The sequence below is a fragment of the Neofelis nebulosa genome, chromosome 14, assembly GCF_028018385.1.
Source record: "Neofelis nebulosa isolate mNeoNeb1 chromosome 14, mNeoNeb1.pri, whole genome shotgun sequence".
In the NCBI taxonomy this organism is placed as follows: domain Eukaryota; kingdom Metazoa; phylum Chordata; class Mammalia; order Carnivora; family Felidae; genus Neofelis; species Neofelis nebulosa.
This window is the reverse complement of record NC_080795.1, coordinates 81,850,144-81,861,423: the sequence shown is the minus strand read 5'-3', so window position 1 is coordinate 81,861,423 and position 11,280 is coordinate 81,850,144. Positions and strand designations below refer to the sequence as shown.

The following is an 11,280-nucleotide window of genomic DNA, read 5'->3' as shown; positions in this document are numbered from 1 at the left end:
AAGTTCCGGCAGGCACATCGGCGTCAGCATGCACGGAGTGTGTCGTTACATGTAGCTTCATCTAGGATATACGTCGGGCAGTATTTTTTTTATTAAATCATGTGAAGAAAAAGGAAAAAAAAAAGAAAAATAACGGATCAAGTACACACATAGCAACCCAGATCTTTTTAAAAAAATTTTTTTAAAAAGTGCTTAGTGGTTGGGGGTGCCCGGGTGGCTCGGTTGGTTAAGTGTCCAACTTCCGCTCAGATCATGATCTCACAGGTTTGTGAGTTCTGTGCTGACAGCTCGGACCCTGGAGCCTGCTTCAGATTCTGTGTCTCCCTCTCTCTCTCTGCCCCTCCCTTGCTCATGCTCTCTCTCTTTCTCTCTGCCTCTCAGAAATGAATAAACATTAAACGAAAAATCTTAAAAAATGGTTAGTGGAAAAAAGTCAAAACAGAATGAGGTATATAATATAAATTTAAATAAATTTAAAATCCGTACACTTTGATAACTGTCTCACAGTTTATTTTATTTTAGACAGCGTGCGAGACGGTGGCAAGGGTGGGGCAGGGCAGAGGGAGAATCCCAAGCAGCCTCCATGGTCAGCACGGAGCCCGATGCAGGACTCAGTCCCACGACCCTGGGATCATGACCTGAGCCGAGATCAAGAGACGCTCAACCGGCAGAGCGACCCAGGCGCCCCTGTCTCACGGTTTTGTAAGACGTTAACGTTAGAGGAAGCTTGTGAGGGGTATACAGAGCCTCGGTACTATTTTCGTAACTCTTCTGTATGCCTAAAATTAGTTCCAAAAGTTAAAAAAACCTTTTTCCTTTTTTTTTTTTTTTTCCTGAGAGCAATTACAAAGGAAATAGACACATTAACTAAACTAGAGTAGTTGTTTATGGGTTGGGGAGGGTTATGGGGAGAAAAGGGATAAATAAACACCCAAGACCGGGACTGCAGGGGGCAGTGGTGACCACACGGCAGGGGCAGTGGGCCGGTGGGCCCGGAGTGGGGGCAGCTCAGTCTTCTGCTTGTGCAAAGAGAGACCATTACCATGGACAGGCTGCAAGGACTTTGGAAGAATATGCTCAAGAGGGAAGGCATGAAATTTAAGGGGACTTGACGTAACATTGTGATTTGTAACAAGCATCATTAGGTCTCGGGCCTCCTTTCTGAGACGGCGGCTCCTAAAACCTTGGGGTTCATAAGTGAAGAAACCCCCCGAAAGGTATCTTTTGTTGTGTAAATGAGACGACCTTTGGGCCTCACCTCAAGATGGTGGGGGAGACCCACAGTGGGATTAGACGTTTGGAATTTTCAGTCTCACCCCTGACATCTGGGGAGAGGGGAAGGGCTGGCAGTTGAATCGATCACCAATAGCCAATGAGCTCATCGGTCATGCCTACATAATGAAGCCCCATTAATGCCCCCCAAAGAAGGGGTTGAGGAAGCGTCCTGGTCGGTGAACACTGGTGACACGGGGAGGATGGCTGTGCCCCTTCCCCACACCTCGCCCTGCGCACCACTTCTGTCCGACTGTTCTGAGTTACATCCTTGTACAACGGACCAGTGATCGAATGAGTACAGTGTTTGAGTTCCGGGAGCCGCTCTAACAAGTTAACCAAACCCGTGGCGGGGGTCGTGGGGACATGCCGCGTAGGCTGGTTGGTCAGAAGCAGTGGCGACAAGCTGGGCTCGCAGCTGGAGCCTCAAGTGGGGGCGGCCTTGTGGGACGGAGCCCTCGGCCTGGGGGCGCTGCAGCCACGTGCGGGTCATGTCGGAGTTAAGTTGAATTGTAGGACACCTGCTGGTGTCTGGAGCGTTGCTTGTTGGTGGGACCTCCCCCCTCCAACACCGCCAACACGCACACCCACAGATCGGAATTGGGCACAGAGCCCAATTGAGTGGTGAGCAAAGTAACCGTGAGACACATAAGTAAGTACAACCAAATATTGTCTACTTTTTAAAAATAATATCTCGGTTATGCAGTTTCAAAAATACAGAGCTAAAATAGTAGACCACGTAAGTCCGAAGAGAATGATTAAAATGTGCTGAGGTCCTTGTATTGTTTGAAAAGGATTTACTATTTTGATACATTTCAGACCTTATAAAGTTAAATAACTGGTAAAATGTCAAAGGTAAGCTGAAAAGGAGTAGAAAGAATCTATGGTTTCTGGACAAGGTAAAAGTGGGTTAAAAATAGGTATTCAAAAAGTGCAATTGTTTCAATATCCAGGAAAGAGGATTTTTATTTTTTTTAATGTTTACTTAGTTTTGAGAGAGTGAGAGAGAGACAGACAGACAGAGACAGACCATGAGCAGGGGAGGGGTGACGAGAGGGGGAAACACAGAATCCGAAGCAGGCTCCAAGCTCCGAGCTGTCAGCACAGAGCCTGACGTGGGGCTCGAACCCACAAACTACAAGGTCATGACCTGAGCCAAAGTCGGCTGCTCAACCAACTAAGCCCCCAGGCGCCCCAAGAAAGATGATTTTGTTTTTTTAAGAAAGAGGATTTTTAAAGTGCCAAAACCAGTTCAAAAACAGAGATTCTCTGGTTGGATTTTAAATACTATTTAACAAAAGATAGGGTATTTACATTAATATCCAACACAAGGGACTGTAAGTCAAAGGATAAAAACATTATTATGTAGAGAGGTGGTCCCTTCAAAAGAATAAAAGATTTGATTTGCTGGGAAGATGCGACAGTTCTAAACTGTGTTTAGACGTATAAACAAGGCAAACTTTGGTAGAACTACAAAAAACTCTATCCTGGTGGGGATTTCCAACATACCTTTTTTAACATTGGCAGGTCACAGAGAAAGAAAACCATTGGCTGCATGGAAGACGAGCACTGAGACTCACAGGCTTTTCACTTTACAACCATATTAACTATTGTGTGCTTAGCAGTTAGAAAATACACCGGGAGTATTTTTTTTTTTTTTTAATGGGTACCTGCTATGCGACAAAGCAGGTCTCCTACGGACTAGCTCCTATGCTGGCATTATAGCTAGCATAGCTCCTGTGCTCCTATGACAGCGTTATAATTAAAATGGAAATCACAAAAAAGCAGATTTAAAAATTTCCATGATTCAGGACTTTAAAGCACATGAAATATCAAAGAAAGTAACCATTAACACAACGATAATGGAAAAAGGTGGAGCCAAAGCAACACCTTGAGGGAAATTTGTAGCCTAAAGGCTTACATCAGATGCATATCGAAAGCTAAAAGTTTGATGTGATAAGCATCCAGCTTAAGGAATTAGTTATTTTTGTTCACAGTAAACCCGAGAAGAAAGGAGATAAAGATAAGAGCAGGAATTAATGAAAGAAAAAGAATACAGCAGGCCCACAGAGCTAAACATTTGTTCTTTGCAACAGCCGATAAGATGGCACACAAAAGAGAAGAGAAGGCACGATTCAAACAAAGGCCAGATGAAAAGGGGACCCAGCTACAGACACATTAGAAACCAAAAAAGGCGATGAGACTATTAGGAGCCATTTCATTCCAATACATTTGGAGACTTAAGTTGAAACGGACGGATTTCTAAAAATATATGGCGTCCTAGAAGTGACTCAAGAAGTAGAAAGCCTGAATGGTTGTGTAATTAAATGCAGTGAGAAGGCCTAATTAGGGGAGCCGTGGAGGCGTGTGGCGAGAGGGGAGTCCCTGATTTAAGGGACCCCGGAAGAAGGGAGGGACAGGGGGCGGGGCGGGAGTCTCACGGTGGGGGAGGGGCGGGTGTCTCTGCCCGGCGTTCCCGGGGAAGGCAGGGGTAGATGGGTGCAGAGAGGAGGGCACGTCGCCCTCCTGCCCGAGGCAGCATCAGGGCCTGGCAGGTGTGCAGCCCGGTAGGCGCTTTAAAGTAGGCCAGGCCACGGCGACGAGTACGTGGGCGTCACGTCTTGCTTGGCTTTAAGTTATGCAACGGAAATGACTCCTTTTATTCCTGACGATCGATCCTCGGCTCTCACAAACCTAGGGGGCCAGTGTGACCTCTCTTAAGCCCACAGCGACCGTAGCCTGAGCGCCTGGTTTCAGAGCTCACCACGACGCGCCTCTGCAGCCTCGGGCAAGGCGCTCACCCTCTCTGTGCCTCCGTTGCTCTTCTGCGAGGGGGGATGGGAATAGTAGCACCTGCCCCACGGGGGTCTGCCCTTCCCCGATGCCAGCAGCTTGATGCGTCGTTCTGTGATGCTCTGGTCCTCCCTGAGGTCCACCTGCTCTGTGAGCCTCCGGCAGGAGCCCCCTCTCCTGCCGCCCGTGCAAGCCCGGCGGCTCCCCGCCCTGGCGGTATGCTTCTGCTCCTCAGCCTGGCCCTCGGCCTGGCCTCCACCGTCCCCTCTCCCTATCCTGCCCACTTGGCTTACTCCACTGCCCACCCCCCCCCACACACACCTTGCATATCCCGGGGCGTGGGTGAAAGTGGTCTGCACACCCTCCCCAGCGTGGTCCTGGGGGGGTTCCTTCCCCGGCGGCCCTCCCCGCTGTCAGAGGAGAAGATCTCATGTGCATGCCGGAGGGAGGGGGGACCGGACCCCCACACCAAAACCTGAGGCAAGACGCGCAGTGGCTCTAGAGAGACAGGGAGCCACGGGTGGGGTGGGGGCGGGTGGCTCCAGCAAGGTGAGGCCAGGAGAGGACATGGCAGCCATGGGCAGAGACTGCGGGGGGCAGGATGGTGGGGGGCGGGGGGAGCTTCCAGTGCGACCCAGGCAGCTGTGCAGGCCTCAGCCGTGTGACCCTGGCCACACCTGCCCCCTAGTGACTTGTTGGTGTCCCGGGGGAGGCCAGAGTCCATTGTGGCCCCTGGGATTCCCCAGGGGTAGGGCCTGAGAGCAGAGTGTCCCTCCCCAGCAGAGAGGCCCCTGCCCGGCTCTCAAGCCGTCTGCAGCCTCCAGCCTGGGGTCTGTCTGCCTCCCCGGGTGCCCACCTCCCACCCCGATGACCTCCAGGCTCAGCCTAGCTCCCCACCCTCCTCCCCACCGCCAGAAGCCTTGGGGAATGGTGTCCCTGCTCTGGCTCTCAGGGCACCGTCACCGGGGCGTGTCCCCTCCTCTCCTCCACCACAACTCCATCCCCCCTCTTTCCTGTCTTGGCCCCCCTCGCCGCTCCCCCCCCCCCCATCCATCCGGGAGGTTAAGTCCCTTTTAGAGGGACCGGGCTGGAGCCTGTCAGCTGCCTCCCCTCTGAGGATCCGGGAACCCTGAGCCTGGAAAGGACAGGAGAGGACAGGTGGGGCACAGGCTGGTGAAGGAGGCACACCAGCGAGGGGACAGGCTCCCTGAGGTCACAGGCAGCCGAAGTGTCCCGGAACCAGGCCACTGCACCCACCGCTGCCTCCCAAGGAGCTCCCCGTGATGGAGAGAGAGAGGGGTGCCACTGGTGGGGGTGCTGCCTCCTGCCTCCTCCCGACTCCCCTTCCTGGGCAGGATCCATATGGTGTTCCCAGAGAGCCATATTGAGTCCAGCAACACCTCCTCTGCCTTCCTGGGACAGCTGGGGACGCCTGCGCCCTGCAACTGGCCCAAGCAGGGCTCTTGGCTGCCCCCTGCCACCGTCTCCAGTCGGGGTACCCGCTGGCTGGGACGCCAAGGGGAGAGCCGGCTGACAGCCCACCCTACCTTCCTCAGGGGGCCCTGCACTGCCGTCTTCGGAGATTTGGGGGAGGGGTCTGAATGTGATTGTCCTAAGATCCCACGCACGTAAAGGGAAGTTTCTGGATGAGCAAATCTTCGATTCCGTGATTGTGACTGCTCAGACCCCAGTACTCTTTGTCCAAGGAGCTGTGGTCTACAGGGGTCCCCAGGACCCCTGCCCCGTGCCCTGACCGCTCTGGGGGGAGAGCCCTGGGGCCCCAGGCTGAGGGCTGAGGGCTGGCTGCGGTGGGAGGGAAAGTTCTGGAGCAGCACAGCTGGGAGGCTGACGTGAGCGGTGACTGTCTCAGGGCTTCCGGCTTTGCCAGATCCTTATTTGGAGCTGGTTCCGCCGGAGTGACTGGCACATTCCCGAGCTGTTCAGAGACACCCTTCCCCTCCTGGTTATTTTTAGGCCCTAAGACAAGTACTGGGGGAGCCCGCTGCTCCCCGCCTCAAGAGGTTCCAGGGCCACAGACTGCTGGCCTTGGAAGGGATCCGTCACCCGATCCTGCTGCCACAGTGCCAGAGGGGAAACCGAGGCCCAGACGGGCGGGGCTCGTCCAAGGTCAAGGCCTTCTGCCCCTAGCCGGCCCACCTTTGGGTCCCTCTGTGGACCGTTCTGAGCAGACCTGGCCAGGACCGTGGGACACCCCCGTGCGCAGAGGTGCACCAGGTGGGGACCCCCACTCCACAGGAGGTCTGGGAACTCCCTTGGTCACTGGCAGTAGTGGGCACACTAGTGACACAGGCAGAGGCCCGCGTGACCCCTCCCGGCCCTGACCGGTGTGCCAGCCCTTCCGTCCAGGGCCCCGGCGTCCTCCCCAGGGGGCGGACACTCCTCAGGATGAGCCCAGACACCTGCAGGGGTCTGGGGGGGGCGGTAGCAAGGGACCCCAGATTTTACATCTGTCAGAAAGGGCTGCCGGTAACCTCTCAGGGCAGTAGGATGGCCACCAGGGGTGGGTGGCGGTTTCTGGACTTTTGAGGTGGGACACCAGCTGCCTTGTCACCCCAGGGGAGCCACACAGGTCCCGTGTTGCCCAGACATAGCCTGGAGGCTCCAGGAGGAACTGGGGGTGGGTGGAGCAGGCCCAGGAAGGGCACTCCCCGCTGGTGGAAGGTTCTGGAACAGTCCCGGGGCATGAGGCCCACCGTGGATTTGCTCCTCTGTGGAGGCAAAAGCCCTTGTCGGGTGCGGGGCCAGGGGAGGTGACAGGAGCCTGGAGGCGGGCCCTTCATCTTGGCTGAGGCCAGGAGGGGCCGGAGGGTGTTGCGCGGTGGCCGGCAAGGCAGTGGGAGGCTGGCCTGGAAGAGGGCCTTCCAGATAGTGGGGGGCTCGCTGCTGGTGGGGGCCAGCTGGGAGCTGGGCCCGGGCGTGGTTGTGAAGGCTTTTCCAGGGAGGGTCTCCCCCTGCCCAGGGGCAGGGCGTCTCCACCGGGCGAGCAGACACTGCTTGGGCTTCCCTCCGGGCTCCGCCCGGCCCTGCTGGCCTTGGTGACAGGAGGACGTCGGGTGAGGAGGACCTGGGTGTCAGGAGTGTGTGGCCTGGAGGAGGCTGCCTCCAGTTTGCCCTTCCCCCCTTCCCCCCGGGGGACTCAGGCTCTGGTCTTTGTCCTCGGGCAGCCTCCTTCCTACCCTTCTGTCCCTCCATCTGCCAGATGCCCCCGTCCCCCCACCCCCACCCCGGCACCACCACCAGCCACACGGATCATTGCCACCGTCAGAGCCACCGCCAGCACCGCCAGAGGAGCTCTGGCCGCACGTGCTCCCGCCCCTGAGGGTGACCACCGCCATCCTGGGCGCCTCCCCTAGGCCACGATGCACTGCCGGTGGCAGGCAAAAGGGGGCGGCGGAGGCATTCTCCGAGCACCCGTGGCGGGATGGCACTTGGACAGAGGCGCCCGGACAGTGAAGAAAACATCTCTCTGGTGGCCCGACCACCTCTGGAAAGGAGTGGCTTCTGGCAGTGGGAACAGCACGGGGAGCCTCCCGGCTGCCACTGGGTGACCTCCCCACAGGGATGAGGGCTGGGAGAGCTGGGCTCACTACCCGGCACCCGGACCCTTCCCCGGTCCCTGAGGCAAGAACGCAGGAGGTGCGGCAGGCCCCCCACGGAAGGTTACGGAGGCAGACCCACGCAAGGCCCAGGGGTTTCCATGAGTCTGGGGGGGGGGGGGGGAACGTCCCCGGCGGGCTTCCTGCACCGAGGCCCGGAGAGAGGACAGCCATTTCTGCGACCAGTCACTGTGCCAGGTGGCCATGCAGCACGGAACAGCCATGAACGTGGGGCCCGGGGCAGAACAGGGAACGGGGCTTCTCCTGGAAGGACACAGCCTTCCTGGAGGGAGCCGGGACGGGGGGACCTGGGTCCGCTGACCCTGAGCCCCTGGGTTACTGCCATCGCATGCAGGGAGCGTGTGGCTCGGGTCCATCTTGGTTTGCTGTTTTTCCCAGCTTTTCTGTTGCACAACCGAGCAGCACAGGGGAGGGCAGGTCACCGGCCGGACCCTGCCCGCGTCACACCACGAGGGCAGTGGTAAACCCTGTGCTCCGTGCGCCGTCCCCCAGGAGCGTGGCGGGGGGCTCAGGGCTTTCTGCACCAGGACCCCCTTCCTGGGGGCGCTCCGGCTTCCTTCTGGGGAAGGATGAGAAGGCAGCCAGTGGCCGCCCTCGTCCGAACCGCCCCCCCCCCCCCCCCCCCCCCCCCCCGCCCCAGGCCAGATGCGCTCGGAGTTGGAGGCTTCTCTGTGTCGGGAGAGCCTGGGCGCAGCCAGTGTTCGAATCAACCTTAAGCCTCAGCCCGGGGAGGTTTGGCTGCCACATCGCACCCACAAGAGTTGGCTTTTTGAAGTGTCCAGACCGTGGCTGAGAGGCTGGTTCCCGGGGACGTGCGGGCCCGTGCCAGGGCGCTTGTGGCCACGCAGTCCCCAGCCATGCCTGGTCACCACCGGTCCCTCTCCCTCCTCAGCCACTTGTGGCCGTGATCCGAGGGGGTCGTGACAAGTGGTGGGTGGGGTGCCGTGAGACCCGTGCCAGGCAGCTCCCCCACTTTTCGGGGGGGGTTGGCATTTTTTCATCTTGAATGACGCGGTTGGGGGGCCATAATCCGGGGCGCTGGGACCCGCAAACAGACCACTTGCACACCCCTTGTTTGGGCCAGTGGTCACTGCCGCCTCCCGGGGTCCAGCGGGGTCTGGGGGTCTGCCCCCAGGGTGGGAAGCGCAGCCTGGTGGGGGGAGCCTGGCTCACCGCCCCTCCCAGCCTCGCACCTGCCAGCCTGGCTCCCAGTGGAGGCGCAGGCTGCCCCCTGCTGGAAATACAGAGGAGAGGCAGGACCTGGCATTTCTCCTGGAGAGACAAGCTTCTCAAACTGTATGCCCCAGGCCTAGGTGGGGGGTGGCAGAGGGCGGGGCAGGATGGAGAAGGGGGCGTGGCTATGGGCGTGCCCACATTTGTTCCTCACACCTGCCCCAGGACAAAGGGGAAGGTTGGGGGACACAGGTGATGCAGAGGGCAGGGGTCCTGGAGGAGACAGTGGGCACACCAAGGCCAGGCGGGAGGGGCCTTCCTCCTTCCTCCTCCCCCCCCCCCCCACATCCTCTGCCTCTGCATTTCTTTGCTGTCTTGGATTGTCCCTCCAGCCATGACTCAGGGCGCAGGGAAGTCACACGCCAAGCCCCGTGGGTCTAAAAGTCTGCGGGCAGGGGAGCAAGGGAGCCCAGCATCCGAGGGTCCCCCTCGGTTCCCTCACGGCATCCCCGGGAACCACGTGACTGCTGGCCTGGGGACCGACGCCCACACAGGGTGAGCTCCTGACACCCAGGCAGGGTAGGAGGCGGGAGTGGAGGCCAGGTGCCCACCAGGCCTGCCCCGCCCTTCTGACCAAGGCGGCCGCGGGGCTCGTGCCGCACAGAGAAGGCCCACACAGAGGGGATGTGGGTTTTTAATTCTTTTTATTGAAGAAAAGAAAAGGAGAGAAAAAATAGATTCCCCACCCCTGCTTCTTCCCGGAGTGGGCTTCTAGTCCTGCCCCTGGGGTCAGCACAGGTGGGAGAGAGGGCTCTCCACCTGGGTCTGGGGAGGGGCCCCGGGCCCTGGAAAGGTGAGGGGGGGGGGGGGCTGGCTGCTTCCCGAGGGGTAGGGGTGTCTAAAAAATGGTGCCAGGCCAGCTGGGCCAAGCAGGCTGGTCCTCTGCCGCGGCAGCTCAGGCAGGTGTCCTGGGGATGCTGGCCGCACCCGCCCCGCCACTGTCCGCGGCCGCCCGCCCGCCCGCCTGCCCGCCGGCGCCGGGCTCGAGGAGGGCAGAGTCTGAGGCACCTTCCGGCCTCTGGAGCCCTGTGCCCACCCGGGGCCGCCGGGGCCTCCTGTCCCCTCTGGCTCTGGTCCCAGCGCCGCGGGCCTCCGCCCGGCCGCCGTCCGAGCGCCCTGAGGCCGGGGCGCGGGCCTGGCCCGCAGCCCGGGAGCGTGTCTGTGCCCGTCCTGCGGCGGGAGCGGGCGGAGCAGGATGTCCTCCTGGGGCCCGGTGCGTGGCCGCCGCCCACCCGCTCAGACCTCGGTCTGGAGGTCGATGATGTCCTGGCCCACCAGCGGGATCGTGGCGCCCGACTTCTCCCACTCGACGCTCCGCAGCTCCAGCGGTGAGGGCGCCAGCGGTTCCAGCTCCTTCTTCACCCACGCGGGCGTCCCGTGGGCCTTCCGAAGGCTCTCCCAGGGCCGCTTGTTCGGTGTCTGCTGCTTTTCCGGCTGCTGGCCGGCGGGCGGGGAGGGCGGCAGGGGCCGAGAGGGAGGCCACGGGGCAGGAGCGGAGGAGGGGAGGAGAGAACGCACACGGGAATCAAACAGAGAGGAAGGGACCTGAGCGTGCGGAGAGGCGGGCTGCAGGCCCCCCCGCCCCCCTCCCGGGCCCGAAGCGCTTCCAGCCGCCGTGGGGGCCCCGCCTGCCCGGCACCCCTCCCTCGGCTGTTGCCTTCCTTGGCAGAAGCCGGACCCCCCCCCCCCGTGCACCGCCCCGTGCACCCCTCCGGACGGGGCTGGGCGTGGGGTGGGTCCCCGGGAAGGCCGGTGTGCGGGGCTCTGGCGAGGGCTGCGTGGGGCCTGTGTTCGGGAAAAGTTGAAGCGAGGGGAAGGAGCGCGTAGGGACTTCAACCAAGGGCTCTCCCTCTGCTGGCCCCGCCCCACCACCCCGCCCCGCAGCCCCAAGGCCCCGCCCCGTCCCCCAGACCTTGCTCTCTGGGCCCAGCACCTCCTTGTCCTTCTCCGCGTGCTGCAGCTTCCGGTTCAGGTCCTGGAACATGTCCTGGTGCCGCTTCCGGGTGTGCATGATTTTCTGCGGGGCGGGAGGGGCCGGGCATCCTGAGCCTGGAAAGGAGCCGCCCTGCCTGGCCGGGCTCCTCCCCCCCAGCCCCTCCCTGCCCCTGGTTGGACTCCAGCTGCCTGTCCCCACCCCCCCACCCCCTCCACCCCGCTCCCGGGGCTCCGGGTGTTTGGGGAAGGGGACACCAGGAGGTGGGACCCACCTCAAAGTCCAGTTCTGCATACCGCGATTTCCGCCGCTGCGGGGAGAAGGGGGTTGTGCGCATTTGCAAGCAGTCGCCCCAAACCTCCCAGACCACAAGTCCAGGCCTCTCCTCGCCTGAGACGGGGGGGGAGACTG

At 60.3% G+C, this 11,280-nt stretch overlaps 1 protein-coding gene across 13 annotated transcripts in view; it reads right to left on the bottom strand.

Moving 5' to 3' along the window:
- Positions 1-9,563: 9,563 nt before the first annotated feature.
- ADGRB1 (adhesion G protein-coupled receptor B1) overlaps positions 9,564-11,280 on the bottom strand; it is an 81,059-nt gene continuing 79,342 nt past the window's right edge. For 8 of the 13 annotated variants that reach the window (XM_058699261.1, XM_058699255.1, XM_058699259.1 and 5 more), the window contains 3 exons: positions 11,144-11,179; positions 10,849-10,953; positions 9,564-10,373 (listed from right to left, as the gene is read on the bottom strand). In XM_058699261.1, coding sequence (XP_058555244.1) covers positions 10,173-10,373; positions 10,849-10,953; positions 11,144-11,179 — 342 coding nt within the window. In that variant the 3' untranslated portion in view covers positions 9,564-10,172. The remainder of the gene's footprint in view (positions 10,374-10,848; positions 10,954-11,143; positions 11,180-11,280) is intronic. The other 5 variants (XM_058699258.1, XM_058699267.1, XM_058699266.1 and 2 more) reach the window with 3 other exon arrangements.